This window comes from Entelurus aequoreus, linkage group LG17 (assembly GCF_033978785.1).
Source record: "Entelurus aequoreus isolate RoL-2023_Sb linkage group LG17, RoL_Eaeq_v1.1, whole genome shotgun sequence".
Lineage (NCBI taxonomy): Eukaryota > Metazoa > Chordata > Actinopteri > Syngnathiformes > Syngnathidae > Entelurus > Entelurus aequoreus.
This window is the reverse complement of record NC_084747.1, coordinates 19,534,912-19,556,649: the sequence shown is the minus strand read 5'-3', so window position 1 is coordinate 19,556,649 and position 21,738 is coordinate 19,534,912. Positions and strand designations below refer to the sequence as shown.

Genomic DNA, 21,738 nt, shown 5'->3' with positions numbered 1-21,738 from the left:
ATATTAAAAGTATCCTACTTTTTCTTATGTTATCGTGCTAACATTGCCATGCTAACGTTTTATGCTAGCATTTTAGCGAATTGTCTTAGTTTAAACCTAAATATCATGGCTTGTGATACTTTAAACCATAATAAAAGTATGCTACCTTTTCTTATGTTATCGTGCTAACATTAGCATGCTAATGTTTTATGCTAGCATTTTAGCGAATTATGTTAGTTTAAACCTAAATATCATGGCTTGTGATACTTTAAACCATAATAAAAGTATGCTACTTTTTCCTATGTTATCATGCTAACATTAGCATGCTAACATTTTATGTTAGCATTTTAGCAAATTTTATTTGTTTGAATTTAAATATCATGGCTCCTGATACTTTAAACCATATTAATAATATTCTACTTTTTCTTACGTTAGCATGTTGACATTAGCGACGTTTTATGCAAGCATTTTAGCACATTGGCTTCCCGACCAAACATTTTATATTCCTCTTTCGTTGACAAGGTGATCCAAAGTCTTACTCAGCACTCGGCGTATCTCGGGGGATTACTGACTTTTAGAACATCACCACGGCCCTACTAGAACTTTGTTAACCTTTATAGCAACGTGAGAGCATCACACCGCCAGGTCGCCATGGAGACCCCACAAAGCGACTGCTGCTCAGGAATGTTCCTCCTAACAAATGGACGACTACCCCGATGAGAGCTGCTCTTCTTCGCTACGCTTGCTAGCGGCTCGCATACTTCCATCTTAGAAGTACACTCATTTTTCCTGTTATCATGCTTACGTTAATATGCTAACGTTTTATATCAGTGTTTTAGCTTATTTTATTATTTTTAACCAAAAAAAATCACATGATACACACCATATTAGAATCATGCTAAAGTATCCTATATTAGCATGCTAACAATTTGTGCTAGCATTTAGCCAATTTTAGTAATTTAAACCTAAAAATTATGTTTTTTGATACTTGACGCTACCTAATAGGGATGCCAACTTATCCCGTATTAGCATACTAACATTTTATCCTGGTATTTTTGCGAATTTTATTCATATAAACCTACTCAATACTTGGCAAATTCTTAGAAAAACGCAAACTTGTTCTATGACATCATGCTAAAGGCCTACTGAAAGCCACTACTACCGACCACGCAGTCTGATAGTTTCTATATCAATGATGAAATCTTAACATTGCAACACATGCCAATACGGCCGGGTTAGATTAGTAAAGTGCAATTTTAAATTTCCCGCGAAATATCCTGCTGAAAACGTCTCGTTATGATGACGTTTGCGCGTTACGTCACGGATTGTAGCGGACATTTTGGGACACCATTGTGGCCAGCTATTAAGTCGTCTGTTTTCATCGCAACATTCCACAGTATTCTGGACATCTGTGTTGGTGAATCTTTTGCAATTTGTTTAATGAACAATGGAGATAGCAAAGAAGAAAGCCGTAGGTGGGAAGCGGTGTATTAGCGGCCGGCTGCAGCAACACAAACACGTAGCGGCTACGTCGTAGCCGGTGTTTCATTGTTTACATTCCCGAATGATAACAGTCAAGCTTTACCATTGGCCTGTGGAGAACTGGGACAACAGAGACTCTTACCAGGAGGACTTTGAGTTGGATACGCGGTACCGGGAGTACGCAGCTGCGGCTTCCAAACATTTGACCGCATGCCCGTACGTGCGTGCCGCTTTGTGCATGTCACGTATGTAACTTTGGGATATATTAATATTGGCATATTAAATATAAGCCTGGTTGTGTTGTGGCTAATAGAGTATATATATGTCTTGTGTTTATTTACTGTTTTAGTCATTCCCAGCTGAATATCAGGTCCCACCCGCCTCTCACAGCATCTTTCCTATCTGAATCGCTTCCACTGCCCTGTAGTCCTTCACTCTCACTTTCCTCATCCACGAATCTTTCATCCTCGCTGAAATTAATGGGGAAATCGTCGCTTTCTCTGTCCGAATCGCTCTCGCTGCTGGTGGCCATGATTGTAAACAATGTGCAGATGTGAGGCGCTCCACAACCTGTGACGTCACGCTACTTCCGGTACGGGCAAGTTTTTTTTATCAGCGACCAAAAGTTGCAAACGTTATCGTCGATGTTCTCTACTAAATCCTTTCAGCAAAAATATGGCAATATCGCGAAATGATCAAGTATGACACATAGAATGGATCTGCTATCCCCGTTTAAATAAGAAAATCTCATTTCAGTAGGCCTCTAACGTCACCATGGTAATGTTTTTTGTTAGCATTTTAGCTAATTTTATTAGTTTATACCTTTTTTAAAAAAAATAAAAAATCATGGCTATTAATACTTGGCGCTATCATAGATGTATGGTAGATATTAGCAGACCAACATTAGCATGCTAACGTTTTATGCTAACATTTTTGCCAATTGTATTCGTTTAAACCTAAAAATCATTGCTTTTTTATACTTGCCAGCTTCTTGGATGTATGTTAAATGTTCTTATGTCATCGTGCTATCATTAGCATGCTAATGTTTTATATCAGTGTTTTAGCTAATTTTATTAATCCAAACCAAAAAATGATGACTTTTGTTACATGGCACCATATTAGGATCATGCTAAATGATCCTATATTAACATTTTATGTATTCTCATGCTAACATTTAATGCTAGCATTTTTTTTGGTGTCATCATTCGATATCATTAGCATTAGCATAATCGGTTGCGATGCGTTTAAGGTGCATGGGAGAGACAAAAAGTGAGCGCAAAACATGAAAAGCCGGAGTTAAGCTTTTATATTGGCTGCAGTTTGACTCTGGAACAGATCATTTCTTTATTTCAATGGCAACAACTGAGGCGAGTTAGCGAGTGTGAGCTAACACAGAACTTCCTTGTGGAGCACACAATGGCAGCCGTGGGGGGAGGGGAGGAGTGCGAGCAGCAGCTGTTGGTGTGTGTGTGTGTGTGTGTGTGTGTGCGCGTGTGTGTGCGTGCGTGCGTGTGTGTGTGCGTGTGTGTGTTTAAGAGCTTAGTTTCCCAGCCATGTTCAGCCTTTAAACTGAAAGGACCAAAGTGGTTGCCGTGGAGACGGGCCGCCTATCATGGGATGGAAGTAGGAGTGACACGTGTGCGTTTTCACTTCCTGTCATGTGACTGACGGCGCATAGACTCTGCAACAAGTTAGCATATTGATACCAGGTGCTAACATGTTGATATCATGCGATGGCAGTTACAAACACTTTGATATCAAGTTCCATCATGTTGCTACTTGGTGCTAACAAAAGTAAAATGTTGCAATGCCAGCGACAAACAGGTTGATATCAAGTTGGATCATAGTGATACTAGGTGAAAACAAGCTGATAGCATGTGATGCCAGTCACAAACATGTTGATATCAAGTTAGATCATAGTGATACTAGGTGAAAACAAGCTGATAGCATGTGATGCCAGTCACAAACATGTTGATATGTAGTTGGATTATGGTGATACTAGGTGCTAACAAGTTGATATCATGTGATGCCAGTCACAAACATGTTATCTAGTTGGATCATGGTGATACTAGGTAAAAACAAGTTGATATCATGTGATGCCAGTCACAAACATGTTATCTAGTTGGATCATGGTGATACTAGGTAAAAACAAGTTGATATCATGTGATGCCAGTCACAAACATGTTATCTAGTTGAATCATAGTGATACTAGGTGAAAACAAGTTGATATCATGTGATGCCTGTCACAACATGTTGATATCTAGTTGGATTATGGTGATACTAGGTGCTATCAAGTTGATATCATGTGATGCCAGTCACAAACATGTTATCTAGTTGGATCATGGTGATACTAGGTGCAAACAAGCTATCATGTGATGCCAGTCAAACAAGTTGATATCAAGTTGGATCATAGTGATACTAGGTGAAAACAAGTTGATATCATGCAATGCCAGTTAAAAACACTTTGATGTCAAGTTTAAACATGTTGATACTGGGCGCTTACAAAAGTAATATGATGCAATGTCAGTTACAAACACGTTGATATCAAGTTCCATCATGTTGCTACTTGGCGCTAACAAAAGTAAAATGTTGCAATGCAAGTGACAAACATGTTGATATCAAGTTAGATCATAGTGATACTAGGTGAAAACAAGCTGATATCATGTGATACCAGTCACAAACATGTTGATATCTAGTTCGATTATGGTGATACTAGGTGAAAACAAGTTGATATCCTGTGATGCAAATCACAAACATGTTATCTAGTTGGATCATGGTGATACTAGGTGAAAACAAGTTGATATCATGTGATGCCAGTCACAAACATGTTATCTAGTTGGATCATGGTGATACTAGGTGAAAACAAGTTGATATCATGTGATGCCTGTCACATGTTGATGATCTAGTTGGATTATGGTGATACTAGGTGATAACAAGTTGATATCATGTGATGCCAGTCAAACAAGTTGATATCAAGTTCCATCATGTTGCTACTTGGTGCTAACAAAAGTAAAATGTTGCAATGCCAGTTACAAACATTTTGATATCAAATTTAAACATGTTGATACTGGGCGCTAACAAAAGTAATGTCAGTTACAAACACGTTGATATCAAGTTCCATCATGTTGCTACTTGGTGCTAACAAAAGTAAAATGTTGCAATGCCAGTGACAAACATGTTGGTATCAAGTTAGATCATAGTGATACTAGGTGAAAACAAGCTGATAGCATGTGATGCCAGTCACAAACATGTTGATATCAAGTTGGATCATGTTGCTACTTGGTGCTAACAAAAGTAAAATGTTGCAATGCCAGCGACAAACATGTTGATATCAAGTTAGATCATAGTGATACTAGGTGCAAACAAGCTGATATCATGTGATGCCAGTCACAAACATGTTGATATCAAGTTAGAGCATAGTGATACTAGGTGAAAACAAGCTGATAGCATGTGATACCAGTCACAAACATGTTGATATCAAGTTGGATCATAGTGATACTAGGTGCAAACAAGCTGATATCATGTGATGCCAGTCACAAACATGTTGATATCAAGTTAGATCATAGTGATACTAGGTGAAAACAAGCTGATAGCATGTGATGCCTTTCACAACATGTTGATATCTAGTTGGATTATGGTGATACTAGGTGAAAACAAGTTGATATCATGTGATGCCAGTCACAAACATGTTATCTAGTTGGATCATGGTGATACTAGGTGCAAACAAGCTATCATGTGATGCCAGTCAAACAAGTTGATATCAAGTTGGATCATAGTGATAGTAGGTGAAAACAAGTTGATATCATGCAATGCCAGTTACAAACACTTTGATGTCAAGTTTAAACATGTTGATACTGGGCGCTTACAAAAGTAATATGATGCAATGTCAGTTACAAACACGTTGATATCAAGTTCCATCATGTTGCTACTTGGCGCTAACAAAAGTAAAATGTTGCAATGCAAGTGACAAACATGTTGATATCAAGTTAGATCATAGTGATACTAGGTGAAAACAAGCTGATATCATGTGATACCAGTCACAAACATGTTGATATCTAGTTGGATTATGGTGATACTAGGTGAAAACAAGTTGATATCATGTGATGCAAATCACAAACATGTTATCCAGTTGGATCATGGTGATACTAGGTGAAAACAAGTTGATATCATGTGATGCCAGTCACAAACATGTTATCTAGTTGGATCATGGTGATACTAGGTGAAAACAAGTTTATCATGTGATGCCAGTCACAAAAATGTTATCTAGTTGGATCATGGTGATACTAGGTGAAAACAAGTTGATATCATGTGATGCCTGTCACAACATGTTGATATCTAGTTGGATTATGGTGATACTAGGTGCTAACAAGTTGATATCATGTGATGCCAGTCAAACAAGTTGATATCAAGTTCCATCATGTTGCTACTTGGTGCTAACAAAAGTAAAATGTTGCAATGCCAGTTACAAACACTTTGATATCAAATTTAAACATGTTGATACTGGGCGCTAACAAAAGTAATATGATGCAATGTCAGTTACAAACACGTTGATATCAAGTTCCATCATGTTGCTACTTGGTGCTAACAAAAGTAAAATGTTGCAATGCCAGTGACAAACATGTTGATATCAAGTTAGATCATAGTGATACTAGGTGAAAACAAGCTGATAGCATTTGATGCCAATCACAAACATGTTGATATCAAGTTAGAGCATAGTGATACTAGGTGAAAACAAGCTGATAGCATGTGATACCAGTCACAAACATGTTGATATCAAGTTTGATCATAGTGATAGTAGGTGAAAACAAGCTGATAGCATGTGATGCCAGTCACAAACATGTTGATATCAAGTTGGATCATGGTGATACTAGGTGCAAACACGCTGATATCATGTGATGCCAGTCAAACAAGTTGATATCAAGTTGGATCACAGTGATACTAGGTGAAAACAAGTTGATATCATGCAATGCCAGTTACAAACACTTTGATATCAAGTTTAAGCATGTTGATACTGGGCGCTAACAAAAGTAATATGATGCAATGTCAGTTACAAACACGTTGATATCAAGTTCCATCATGTTGCTACTTGGCGCTAACAAAAGTAAAATGTTGCAATGCAAGTGACAAACATGTTGATATCAAGTTGGGTCATAGTGATATGAGGTGCAAGCAAGCTGATATCATGTGATGCCAGTCACAAACATGTTGATATCAAGTTAGATCATAGTGATACTAGGTGAAAACAAGCTGATAGCATGTGATGCCAGTCACAAACATGTTGATATCAAGTTGGATCATGGTGATACTAGGTGCAAACAAGCTGATATCATGTGATGCCAGTCAAGCAAGTTGATATCAAGTTGGATCATAGTGATACTAGGTGAAAACAAGTTGATATCATGCAATGCCAGTTACAAACACTTTGATATCAAGTTTAAACATGTTGATACTGGGCGCTAACAAAAGTAATATGATGCAATGTCAGTTACAAACACGTTGATATCAAGTTCCATCATGTTGCTACTTGGTGCTAACAAAAGTAAAATGTTGCAATGCCAGTGACAAACATGTTGATATCAAGTTGGGTCATAGTGATATGAGGTGCAAGCAAGCTGATATCATGTGATGCCAGTCACAAACATGTTGATATCAAGTTAGATCCTAGTGATACTAGGTGAAAACAAGCTGATAGCATGTGATGCCAGTCACAAACATGTTGATATCAAGTTAGATCATAGTGATACTAGGTGAAAACAAGCTGATAGCATGTGATGCCAGTCACAAACATGTTGATATCAAGTTAGATCATAGTGATACTAGGTGAAAACAAGCTGATAGCATGTGATGCCAGTCACAAACATGTTGATATCAAGTTAGATCATAGTGATACTAGGTGAAAACAAGCTGATAGCATGTGATGCCAGTCACAAACATGTTGATATCAAGTTGGATCATGGTGATACTAGGTGCAAACACGCTGATATCATGTGATGCCAGTCAAACAAGTTGATATCAAGTTGGATCATAGTGATACTAAGTGAAAACAAGTTGATATCATGCAATGCCAGTTACAAACACTTTGATATCAAGTTTAAACATGTTGATACTGGGCGCTAACAAAAGTAATATGATGCAATGTCAGTTACAAACACGTTGATATCAAGTTCCATCATGTTGCTACTTGGCGCTAACAAAAGTAAAATGTTGCAATGCCAGTGACAAACATGTTGATATCAAGTTGGGTCATAGTGATATGAGGTGCAAGCAAGCTGATATCATGTGATGCCAGTGACAAACATGTTGATATCAAGTTGGGTCATAGTGATATGAGGTGCAAGCAAGCTGATATCATGTGATGCCAGTCACAAACATGTTGATATCAAGTTAGATCATAGTGATACTAGGTGAAAACAAGCTGATAGCATGTGATGCCAGTCACAAACATGTTGATATCAAGTTAGATCATAGTGATACTAGGTGAAAACAAGCTGATAGCATGTGATGCCAGTCACAAACATGTTGATATCTAGTTGGATTATGGTGATACTAGGTGCTAACAAGTTGATATCATGTGATGCCAGTCACTAACTAGTTGATATTAAGTTAGATCATAGTGATACTAGGTGAAACAAGCTGATAGCATGTGATATGTGGGCTCTGTACCGAGGATGTTGTTGTGGCTTGTACAGCCCTTTGAGACACTTGTGATTTAGGGCTATATAAATAAACATTGATTGATTGATTGATGCCAGTCACAAACATGTTGATATCTAGTTGGATTATGGTGATACTAGGTGCTAACAAGTTGATATCATGTGATGCCAGTCACAAACATGTTATCTAGTTGGATCATGGTGATACTAGGTGCAAACAAGTTGATATGTGATGCCAGTCACAAACATGTTGATATCAAGTTGGATCATAGTGATACTAGGTGCAAACAAGTTGATATCATGTGATGCCTGTTACAACCTGTTATCAAGTTGGATTATGGTGATACTAGGTGCTAACAAATTGATATGTGATGCCAGATACAACATGTTAATATCAAGTTGAATCATAGTGATACTAGGTGCTAACAAGTTGATATTATGTGATGCCAGGTACAACATGTTAATATCAAGTTGAATCATAGTGATACTAGGTGCAAACAAGTTGATATCATTTGATGCCAGTCACAAACATGTTGATATCAAGTTTGATCATGGCGATACTAGGTGCGAACAAATTTATATCATGTGAAGCCAGTCACAAACATGTTATCTAGTTGGATCATGGTGATACTAGGTGCAAACAAGCTGATATCATGTGATGCCAGTCATAAACAAGTTGATATCAAGTTGAAGCTTAGTGATACTGTGTGAAAACAAGTTGATGTCAAGTTGGATCTTAGTGATACCAGGTGCTAACATGTTGATATCATGCAATGCCAGTTACAAACACTTTGATATCAAGTTTAAACATGTTGATACTTGGCACTAACAAAAGTAATATGATGCAATATCAGTTACAAACACGTTGGTATCAAGTTCCATCATGTTGCTACTTGGTGCTAACAAAAGTAAAATGTTGCAATGCCAGTGACAAACATGTTGATATCTAGTTGGATAATAGTGATACTAGGTACAAACAAGCTGATATTATGTGATGTCAGTCACAAACATGTTGATATCAAGTTAGATAATAGTGATACTAGGTGAAAACAAGCTGATAGCATGTGATGCCAGTCACAAACATGTTGATATCAAGTTGGATCATAGTGATACTAGGTGAAAACAAGCTGATAGCATGTGATGCCAGTCACAAACATGTTGATATCAAGTTGGATCATAGTGATACTAGGTGAAAACAAGCTGATAGCATTTGATGCCAGTCACAAACATGTTGATATCAAGTTGGATCATAGTGATACTAGGTGAAAACAAGTTGATATCATGTGATGCCTGTCACAACATGTTGATATCTAGTTGGATTATGGTGATACTAGGTGCTAACAAGTTGATATAATGTGATGCCAGTCACAAACACGTTATCTTGTTGGATCATGGTCATACTATGTGCAAACAAGCTGATATCATGTGATGCCAGTCAAACAAGTTGGTATCAAGTTGGATCATGGTCATACTAGGTCCAAACAAGTTGATATCATGTGATGCCAGGTACAATGCTAATATCAAGTTGGATCATAGTGATACTAGGTGCAAACAAGCTAATATCATGTGATGCCAGTCACAAACAAGTTGATATCAAGTTGGAGCATAGTGATACTAGGTGCTAACAAGTTGTTATCATGTGATGCCAGTCACAACATGTTAATATCAAGTTGAATCATAGTGATACTAGGTGCAAACAAGTTGATATAATTTGATGCCAGTCACAAACAAATTGATATCAAGTTTGATCATGGTGATACTAGGTGCTAACAATTTGATATCATGTGATGCCAGTCACAAACATGTTTATCAAGTTAGAGCATAGTGATACTAGGTGCTAACAAGTTGATATAATGTGATGCCAGTCACAAACATGTTGATATCAAGTTGGATCATAGTGAATAATAGGTGAAAACAAGTTGATATCATGTGATGCCAGTCACAAACAAAAAATATAAGGCAAAAAAATGTTGCAGCACAAAGGAATGGGACACGTTTGGGGATATTTTGACAAGGTGGGGGACTGTTATAGATATTAACACAATAATTACAGATTAATAACATAAAAACCATAACAATTTAATAACATAAAGGCTATAATAGTTAACAACAAAAACTATAATAGATAAATAAGTGTTCTAGTACAAAGGAATGGGACAAGTTTGGGGAGATGGTGGGGGACTGTTATGAATAATTACACCATAATTACACTTTAATAACATAAAAACTATAACAATGTTGAAACTGTAACAGCACACAAGGTGGGCGGCCATCTTGACGCTGGTTTGTCTTTGTGGTCACAAACAATGTTTGTGTGTGTATTATGAACGCAGCAACATCACAGGCAAACACTTCCTGTTGATGTTTCCATGACGACCCCTTGGGGACGTCACCTTTTTGTTCTCTGAAACAAACCTTCTCGCCATCATTGTGGCACCGGTTGCCGGGGCAACGGCTGTGGATAAACAAACTTAAACAATGTTGTGTTTCCTGAAGAATGGCCGCCTCAGTGTGACGACGTAATAACGTTTCCATGTTCTTATGTGCAGACAGGAGGTCCAGGAGATGAATAATAACAATGTTTGCATGTTCTTGTGTACATACAGGAGGTCCAGGAGATGAATAATAACAATGTTTCCATGTTCTTGTGCGCAGACAGGAGGTCCAGGAGATGAATAATAACAATGTTTGCATGTTCTTGTGTACATACAGGAGGTCCAGGAGATGAATAATAACAATGTGATGAGAATGTTTTCTTGTGCGCAGACAGGAGGTCCAGGAGATGAATAATAACAATGTTTGCATGTTCTTGTGCGCAGACAGGAGGTCCAGGAGAACTGCGTGCGCTGGAGGAAGAGGTTCTCCTTCGTGTCCAAGATGAGCGCCAACCCACACACGGGAGTGCTGGACCCTTCCGTGTGCAGAGTGTCTGTCAGGAAGGTAAAAACATTCTTTGTCACGCCAGCCGTCATAATGTGTTCGTTTACCTGTGGCGCTCCCCCACAAATACATGAGTGGTTACATTCATTCAAATATATATGTACTGCATATATTTTAGACCTATAATATTACAACACATTTTATGTTAGCATTCTTTACAAACCATTTTTGGTCAAAATAAATACTTAAATATCAGATTTTGCATGTAACTATAATGACAATAGATTTGATGGTAAAATGTACAAAGTATATTACTGTCAATTAAAAAAACTAACATCGTTTATTGTATGTTTTTTTTTTACCACACTTGTTGTTTTTATGGCGTGTTTCCGGAAATAGAAACACAACAAGCTACCACTTTACCCTCAGTGGTACCCTTTTTACATTTTACTGTAATATGTGGTGTATAAAATGTATATTTTACAGTAAAATTCTGGTGACTAAGCTGCCATTTTTCCATTAAAAAAACAGTTTTTGCATTTTACTGTAATATGTGGTAAAAAAAACAAAAAAACACAATGTATATTATACGGTAAAATCCTGGTGACTAAGCTGCCATTTTTCCATTAAAAAAACAGTTTTTGCATTTTACTGTAATATGTTGTAAAAAAAACAAAAACAAAAAAGAAAACATTGTTCCCCCGTAAAAAAACATCGGCACTGTTTTTTCATTTTACTGTAATATGTTGTATATAAAATGTTTATTTTACAGTAAAATTACAGTAAAACTAAGCTGCCATTTTTCCATGAAAAACAGTGGTACTGTTTTTCCATTTTATTGTAATACGTTGTGTATACATAAAAACATATTTATTTTACAGTAAAATTTTGGTGACTAAGCTGCCATTTTTTCCATAAAAAACAGTTTTTTTCCATTTTACTGTAATATGCTGTAAAAAAAACAACAGCAAAAAAGAAAACACGGTATATTGTACGGTAACATCCTGGTGACTAAGCTGCCATGTTTTCCTCGTAAGAAAACAGTGGGACTGTTTTTCCATTTTACTGCAATATATTGTAAAAAAACAACAACAACAAAAGAAAACACTGTTTATTTTACAGTAACATTCTGGTGACTAAACTGCCATTTTTTCCCCATAAAAAATAGTGGTACTGTTTTTCCATTTTACTGTAATACATTGTGTATATATAAAAAATTATATTTTACAGTCAAATTCTGGTGACTCAGCTGCCATTTTTTCCCATAAAAAACAGTTTTTTTTCCATTTTACTGTAATATGCTGTTAAACAACAGCAAAAAAGAAAACACAGTATATTGTACGGTAAAATCCTGGTGACTAAGCTGCCATTTCCCCCCGTAAAAAAACAGTGGTACTGTTTGTCCATTTTACTGTAATATATTGTAAAAAACAACAACAAAAAAAGAAAACACTGTTTATTTTACAATAACATTCTGGTGACTAAGCTGTCATTTCCCCCCCCATAAAAAATAGTGGTACTGTTTTTCCATTTTACTGTAATATGTTTTGTATATATATAAAAACATATTATACAGTAATATTCTGGTCACTAAGCTGCCATTTTTCTGTAAAAAACATTTTTTCCATTTTATTAATATGTATTAATTTGTTAATATTACAATATTAATATTTATTGTAATAATATGTAGAAAAAAAATCAAACAAGAAAACTGTATATTTTACGGTAAAATCCTGGTGACTAAGATGCCATTTACCTCCCGTAAAAAAACAGTGGTACTGTTTTTCCATTTTACTGTAATATATTGTAAAAAACAACAACAAAAAAAGATAACACTGTTTATTTTACAGTAACATTCTGGTGATTAAGCTGCCGTTTTTCTCCATAAAAAACAATGGTACTGTTTTTCCATTTTACTGTAATATGTTGTGTATATATAAAACATTTTTTATTTTACAGTCAAATTCTGGTGACTCAGCTCCCATTTCTCCCATAAAAAACTGTTTTTTTTTCATTTTACTGTAATATGCTGTAAAAAAACAACAACAGCAAAAAAGAAAACAGTATATTGTACGGTAACATTCTGGTGACTAAGCTGCCATTTTTCCCCGTAAAAAACAGTGGAACTGTTTTTCCATTTTACTGTAATATGTTGTAAAAAATAAAGTATATTTTACAGTTAAATTCTGGTGACTAAGCTGCCATTTTTCCTATTAAAAACATTGGCTCTGTTTTTCAATTTATAATTAGTTACACGTTGTTTAAATACACTGCATATTTTACAGTAAAATTCTGGTGACTAAGCTGCCATTTCCCCCCGTATAAAACAGTGGTACTGTTTCCATTTTACTGTAATATGTTGTAAAAATAAGTATATTTTACGGTACAATTCTGGTGACTAAGCTGCCATTTTTTCCGTAAAAAAACATTGGTACTGTTTTCCCATTTTATTGTAATATGTTGTATATAAAAAGTATATTTTACAGTAAAATTCTGGTGACTAAGCTGCCATTTTCCCCGTAAAAACAGTTTTTTTCCATTTTACTGTAATATGCTGTAAAAAAAAAAACAACAGCAAAAAAGAAAACGCAGTATATTGTACGGTAAAATTCTGGTGACTAAGCTGCCATTTTTTCCGTAAAAAACAGTGGTACTGTTTTCCATTTTAGTGTAATATGTTATCAAAAATAAAGTATATTTTACAGTAAAATTCTGGTGACTAAGCTGCCATTTTTCCTGTTAAAAAACGTACACTGTTTTTCAATTTTTAATTAATTACACATTGTTTAAAAACACTGCATATTTTACAGTAAAATTCTGGTGACGAAGCTGCCATTTCCCCCCCCCGTAAAGAAACAGTGGTACTGTTTCCATTTTATTGTAATATTTTGTAAAAAATTAAAAATAAAGTATATTTTACAGTTAAATTCTGGTGACTAAGCTGCCATTTTTTCCGTAAAAAACCTTGGTACTGTTTTCCCATTTTATTGTCATATGTTGTATAAAAAAAATATATTTTACAGTAAAATTCTGGTGACTAAGCTGCCATTTCCCCCGTAAAAAACAGTTTTTTTCCATTTTACTGTAATATACTGTAAAAAACAACAGCAGCAAAAAAGAAAACACAGTATATTGTACGGTAAAATTCTGGTGACTAAGCTGCCATTTTTTCCGTAAAAAACATTGGTACAGTTTTCCCATTTTACTGTAATATGTTGTAAAAATAAGTATATTTTACGGTACAATTCTGGTGACTAAGCTGCCATTTAAAAAAAAAAAAAAACGTGGTACTGTTTTCCATTTTACTGTAATATGTTATCAAAAATAAAGTATATTGTACGGTAAAATTCTGGTGACTAAGCTGCCATTTTTTCCGTAAAAAACATTTGTACTGTTTTCCCATTTTATTGTAATATGTTGTATAAAAAAAATATATTGTACAGTAAAATTCTGGTGACTAAGCTGCCATTTCCCCCGTAAAAAAACTGTTTTTTTCCATTTCACTGTAATATGCTGTAAAAAACAACAACAGCAAAAAAGACAACACAGTATATTGTACGGTAAAATTCTGGTGACTAAGCTGCCAATTCCCCCCGTAAAAAACAGTGCTACTGTTTTTCCATTTAACTGTAATATGATGTAAAATAAAAAAAATAAAAAAAAGAAGTATATTTTACAGCAAAATTCTGGTAACTAAGCTGCCATTTTTCTGTAAAAAAAACCCCCATTGGTACTCAATTTTCCATTTTACTGTGATATGTTGTAAAAAGAGGTATATTTTACGGTAAAATTCTGGTGACTAAGCTGCCATTTTTTCCGTAAAAAACATTGGTACTTTTTTTCCATTTAAAAACTGTATATTTTACAGTAAAATTCTGATGACTGAGTTGCTGTTTTGTTTTTTTACTGTAAAATCTAAATTTTTTGTTTACAGTGTACCTAAAAAAATATAGATTTTCATTTTTCAGTATCAACTTAAGTCGGTCAAAAATATGGATGACATTTTTCTTTTTCCATTTCAAGCAAATTGATGCACGTCAAACGTTACAACAATGTTAGTTAGTTTTTTGTTTTGTATTTATATTTATGTTACTTTCTTCAGTGTTGACAAGGAGGTGTACAAGTACATGAAAATATGCTCCAAAGTGCTTCAAACAAAGAGATGAATTTTAAAAACTTTTTGCTGTTTTCCCCTGCAGGAGCAGAAAGGAGGCAAAACGTACACGAAGGTAAACCCCCCCACCCCCCGCGTCACACCACTTCCTTTTTTAAATTTTTTTAAATTGTTGTTGTTCCTAAACTGGGACTAAATTTAGCCGATTTCCCTCCTTGGAAGTCCACTTCCTGGCAGGCTCACCTATTTAAAAACAGCTTCTGGGAAAAAAGGGAAACCTTACGACTGAAGAATGTCAACCTTTCACTGCAGAGTTCATCTCAAACTAGGACTGGGTGATAAAACCGTATCGATACATATCGCGATAGACCATAATTAAAAAAAAATTCTGGCCATTTCAACACCTCCAAATTTGGTAATAAAACCAAACAATCACACTACTTACAGCGTAAACACTTTGTAGGCCGCAACATAACACATTCAGCTTCCTGGAAGAAATGCACTTCCTGGTTACACAACATACCCTATATAGCCAAAACCAGGGGTTCTTAACCCTTTTGACTTTGGGGCCCAATAAATACTAAAAATCACATCTCTTATATAAGCATGCTAATGTTAGGATGCTAATATTTTATGCTAACGTTTTAGCTAATTGTTTATGTTCATACCAAAAGAAACATAGATTTTGATACTTGGCGCCATCTTAAAAGTATGCTAACATCTCTTTTATTAGCATGCTAATGTTAGGATGCTAACATTTAATGCTAACTTTTTAGCTAATTGTTTATGTTCATACCAAAAGAAACAGATTTTGATACTCGGCGCCATCTTAAAAGTATGCTAACATCTCTTTTATTAGCATGCTAATGTTAGGATGCTAACATTTTATGCTAACTTTTTAGCTAATTGTTTATGTTCATACCAAAAGAAACAAGATTTTGATACTTGGCGCCATCTTAAAAGTATGCTAACATCTCTTTTATTAGCATGCTCACGTTAACATGCTAAAGTTTTGTCCTAGCTACTAAGCTAATTGTGTATGTTTAACCCTAAAAAGCATGGGTGTGGATACTTGGCGCCATCTTAGAAGTATGCTAACTTCTCTTATGTTAGCATGCAAACGGTTAATGCTAGCTTTTTAGCAAATGTTGTATGTTTATACCTAAAAATTATAGATTTTGATACTTTGCACCATCTTAAAAGTTTGCTAACGCCTCTTTTATTAGCATGCCCACATTACATTCTAAAGTTTTGTCCTAGCTTTTAAGCTAATTTTGTATGTTTAACCCTAAAAATCCTGAGTTTGGATACTTGGCGCCATCTTAGAAGCATGCTAACTTCTCTTATGTTAGCATGCAAACGGTTAATGCTAGCTTTTTAACAAATGTTGTATGTTTATACCTAAAAATTATAGATTTTGATATTTGGCACCATCTTGGAAGTATGCTAATGTCTCTTGTATTAGCATGCTAACTTTAACATGCCAATGTTAGCATGCTAACATTTTCTGCTAGCTGTTCAGATAATTTTGTATGTTTGGACCTAAAAGTAGTGCATTTTAATACTTATCGCTATTTTAAATGTACGTTAACTTGTCCTATGGCTTCATGCTAACAGTCTTTTATGTTAGCATACAAACAGTTAATGCTAGCTTTTAAGCTAATTTTGTATGTTTAACCCTAAAAATCACGGGTTTGCATACTTGGCCCCATCTTAGAAATATGTTAACTTCTCTTATGTTAGCATGCAAACGGTTAATGCTAGCTTTTTATAAAATGTTGTATGTTTATACCTAAAAATCATAGATTTTGATACTTGGCACCATCTTGGAAGTATGCCAACATCTCTTATATAAGCATGCTAATGTTAACATGCTAATGTTTTATCCTAGCTTTTAAGCTAATTTTGTATGCTTAACCCTAAAAATCATGGGTTTGGATACTTGGCGTCGTCTTAAAAGTATGCTAACGTCTCTTATATTAGAATTCTCTCGTCTTATGCTAGCTTTTAAGCCAATTTTGTATGTTTAACCCTAAAAATCACGGGTTTGGATATGTGGCGTAATCTTAGAAGTATTGATCAACCCCTGGCCAGAGGGTCAGGGCACAGATAGCAGGCCCATCAAATTTTCCGGTGGAATTTTCTAGCTATTATTAATGGAAGAGTGCAGACATCACACGCTTCATAAAGCATTTTTAGTGGCTGCCAAACAGACTGCTTTTTACTACTTTTTGAAGAGCTGGCGCACATAAATCTTTGCCCAGGTGGTTCTGCTTTGCCTCGGACTACTTACTGGACCTGCAAGCTGGGTTCAAAGTCACTGTCATTAAAAAAACAACATGAAGGATGGACGCCAGGTTTATTTTTTATGGTTTTATATTGCGAATGAAAGCACGATTTAACGAAACCTTGTGTAAGATGGAACGATTAGCGGTATTCATGTAGTAAAATTGCACGTAATTACACGTTTTTGCTAAGTTCATATGTTTACACCTAAAAATCATTAATTTTGATACTTGGCGCCATCTTCGAAGTATGCTAATGTGTCTTACGTTAGCATGCTACATTTTATGCTAGCTATTGTGCTACTTTTGAATGTTTAAACCTAAAGATAATGGTTTCTAAAACTCTATGCGGTCACACGTCAACTGTTAGCCTACTTGTGTGAACGTTAGCATGCTAACGTCTCTTATATTAGCAGGCTAACGTTAATATGTTAAAGTTTTTTTGCTAGCTTTTTAGATAATTTGCACAATTTAACCTAAGAATCCTGATTTTTTTTTACTTGGCGCCATCTTGGAAGTATGCTAATGTCTCTTAAGTTAGCATGCTAACATTTTATGCTAGATATTGTGCTAATTATTTAATGTTTAAACCTAAACATAATGATTTCTAAAACTATGCGGTCACACGTCAACTGTTAGCATACTAGTGTGAACGTTAGCATTCTAACATTGTTTCTCGCTTCTCTTATATTGGCATATAAACATTTTATGCAAGCGTTTATGCTAAGTTCATATGTTTAAACCTAAAAACCATTAATTTTGATACTCGGCGCCATCTTGGAAGCATGCTAATGTCTCTTACGTTAGCATGCTAACATTTTATGCTAGCTATTGTGCTAATTTTGAATGTTTAAACCTAAAGATAATGGTTTCTAAAACTCTATGCGGTCACACGTCAACTGTTAGCCTACTTGTGTGAACGTTAGCATGCTAACGTCTCTTATATTAGCAGGCTAACGTTAATATGCTAAAGTTTTTTTGCTAGCTTTTTAGATAATTTGCACAATTTAACCTAAGAATCCTGATTTTTTATACTTGGCGCCATCTTGGAAGTATGCTAATGTCTCTTAAGTTAGCATGCTAACATTTTATGCTAGATATTGTGCTAATTATTTAATGTTTAAACCTAAACATAATGATTTCTAAAACTCTATGCGGTCACACGTCAACTGTTAGCATACTAGTGTGAACGTTAGCATTCTAACATTGTTCCTTGCTTCTCTTATATTGGCATATAAACATTTTATGCTAGCGTTTATGCTAAGTTATGAATAAATGATAAATGGGTTATACTTGTATAGCGCTTTTCTACCTTCAAGGTACTCAAAGCGCTTTGACAGTATTTTCACATTTACCCATTCACACACACTGATGGCGGGAGCTGCCATGCAAGGCGCTAACCAGCAGCCATCAGAGGCAAAGGGTGAAGTGTCTTGCCCAAGGACACAACGGACGTGACTAGGAAGGTAGAAGGTGGGAATTGAACCCCAGTAACCAGCAACACTCCGATTGCTGGCACAGCCACTCTACCAGCTTCGCCACGCCGTCCCTAAGTTCATATGTTTAAACCTAAAAACCATTAATTTTGATACTCGGCGCCATCTTGGAAGCATGCTAATGTCTCTTACGTTAGCATGCTAACATTTTATGCTAATGTTGAATGTTTAAACCTAAACATAATGGTTTCTAAAACTCTATGCGGTCACACGTCAACTGTTAGCATACTTGTGTGAACGTTAGCATGCTAACGTCTCTTAAATTAGCAGGCTAACATTAACATGCTAAAGTTTTTTGCTAGTTTTTTAGATAATTTACACAATTTAACCTGATTTTTGATACTTGGCGCCATCTGGGAAGTATGCTAACGTCTGTTATGTTAGCATGCAAACGGTTAATGCCGAGTTTTAGGAACCATGATTGTTAGGTTTAAACATTCAAAATGGGCACAAAGGCTAGCGTGAAACGTTAGCACGCTACGCAGCAGGCCCATAAAAAATAAATAAAATCGCAGCAGGCCCATAAAAAAATAATAATCGCAGCAGGCCCATAAAAAATAATAATCGCAGCAGGCCCATCAAAAATAATAATCAAAAGCATCTCTTCCTGCTTTCAGCTGGGCTTCACCGACCTCAACATGGCGGAGTTTGCAGGCTCAGGCTCGGCGGTGCGCTGCTGCCTGCTGGAAGGATACGACACCAAGAACACGCGGCAGGACAACTCCATACTCAAGGCGAGCTAACGTTTACATTTGCAGTAAGTGTTCCAGGAACTAAGTACTCGTTGAAGAGTTCCAGTGCAGGAAGGAGGTCACATGGTCAGACAGGAAGCAGGAAGCAGGAATGCACACACACACCGTGGGTAGTTTCCACGCTGACATGTTTGTGTAACATGTTTTTGTCCTTGCAGGTTATCATCGGGATGACCCTCCTGTCAGGAGACCCCTGCTTCAAAACGTGAGTTCTTCTTTCTTTCCCCCCCACCCCCGCCGCAAATCAGCCTCCCTGTGACCTCCGACCTTTAGCCAAGCAGGAATGTTTTGCAAGCTAAACATGTCCCCCCCGCCCACCCACAGTCCTCCCAGCACCGCCAAGTCCATCTCCATCCCGGGACGTGAGCACACCCTGCAGCTGGACTGCAAGGGGGAGGGAACCGCCCAACCCGGGCCAGGCGGAGGGATTTCCCTGGGCCGGACCCCCAAACCTCGACCCTCCGTCGTCAGCTCAGGTAACGCCACGGGATGTCCCGCTACCATTTATTTCTTTGACCTTTTTCAAGAACATGCGCAATATTTACATGTCAGAGTTTTGTTCGGAATCCAACCAAGACCCTCTGGAACAGTCTGAAGGTCCGCCGTGTTGAACCTTGTCTGCCAGAGAGCGAAAAACAATGATGTCATCACATTGCTAGATATTACGTCATCGATATACTTCTCACAACCGCTGGGGGGCGCACTGCTTGTGTTCAACTCTACAGTGGCACTATTTCTAGTAACACTCTTTGTAGTACTATTTGTAGTACTATTTGTAACACTCTTTGTAACACTATTTTTAGTACTATTTTTAACACTCTTGTAACACTATTTGTAGTACTATTTGTAGTATTATTTGTAGTACTATTTTAAACACTATTTGTAGTACTATTTGTAGTACTATTTGTAACACTCTTTGTAGTACTATTTGTAACACTCTTTGTAACACTCTTTGTAACACTATATGTAGTACTATTTGTAACACTATTTGTAACACTCTTTGTAACACTCTTTGTAACACTATATGTAGTACTATTTGTAACACTATTTGTAACACTCTTTGTAACACTCTTTGTAACACTATATGTAGTACTATTTGTAACACTATTTGTAATACTATTTGTAACACTATATGTAGTATTATTTGTAGTACTATTTGCAACACCATTTGTAGTATTATTTGTAGTACTATTTGTAACACTATTATAACACTATTTCTAGTACTATTTCTAATAATATTTGCAACACTATTTCTAGTAGTATTTGTAGTAGTATTTCTAGTACTACTTAGTAGTATTTCTGGTACTACTTTTGGTACTATTTGTAGTACTAGTACTATTTCTAGTAATATTTGCAACACTATTTCTAGTAGTATTTGTAGTAGTATTTCTAGTACTACTTAGTAGTATTTCTAGTACTATTTCTGGTACTACTTTTAGTACTATTTGTAGTACTATTTGGAACACTATTTGTAGTACTATTTGTAACACTATTTGTAGTACTAATTGTAACACTATTATAACACTATTTCTAATACTATTACTAGTACTATTTGTAACACTATTTCTAGTACTATTTTTAGTAGTATTTCTAGTACTACTTTCAGTACTATTTGTAACACTATTTGTAACACTATTTGTAGTGCTATTTCTAACACTATTTGTAACACTATTTGTAGTACTAACTGTAACACTATTATAACACTATATGTAACACTATTTCTAATACTATTACTAGTACGATTTGTAACACTATTTGTAGTACTATTTTTAGTAGTATTTCTAGTACTACTTTCAGTACTATTTGTAACACTATTTGTATGGCTAATTGTAGTACTATTTGTAACACTATTTGTAACACTAACACTATTTGTAGTACTATTTCTAACACTATAACACTATTTGTAGTAGTATTTGTAACACTATTTGTAGTGCTATTTGTAGTACTATTTGTAACACTATTATAACACTATTTGTAACACTATTTCTAATATTATTACTAGTACTATTTGTAACACTATTTCTAGTATAACACTATTTGTAGTACTATTTGTAGTACTATTTGTTGTACTACTTCTAACACTATTTGTAGTACTAC

General features: G+C 35.7%; 1 protein-coding gene across 2 annotated transcripts in view; it reads left to right on the top strand.

Annotated features, from left to right (window-relative positions):
- Positions 1-21,738, top strand: part of LOC133632615 (early estrogen-induced gene 1 protein-like) — a 38,288-nt gene that overhangs the window by 9,879 nt on the left and 6,671 nt on the right. For both annotated transcript variants that reach the window (XM_062025127.1, XM_062025128.1), the window contains 5 exons: positions 10,934-11,054; positions 15,194-15,223; positions 19,507-19,623; positions 19,800-19,846; positions 19,966-20,117. In XM_062025127.1, coding sequence (XP_061881111.1) covers positions 10,934-11,054; positions 15,194-15,223; positions 19,507-19,623; positions 19,800-19,846; positions 19,966-20,117 — 467 coding nt within the window. The remainder of the gene's footprint in view (positions 1-10,933; positions 11,055-15,193; positions 15,224-19,506; positions 19,624-19,799; positions 19,847-19,965; positions 20,118-21,738) is intronic.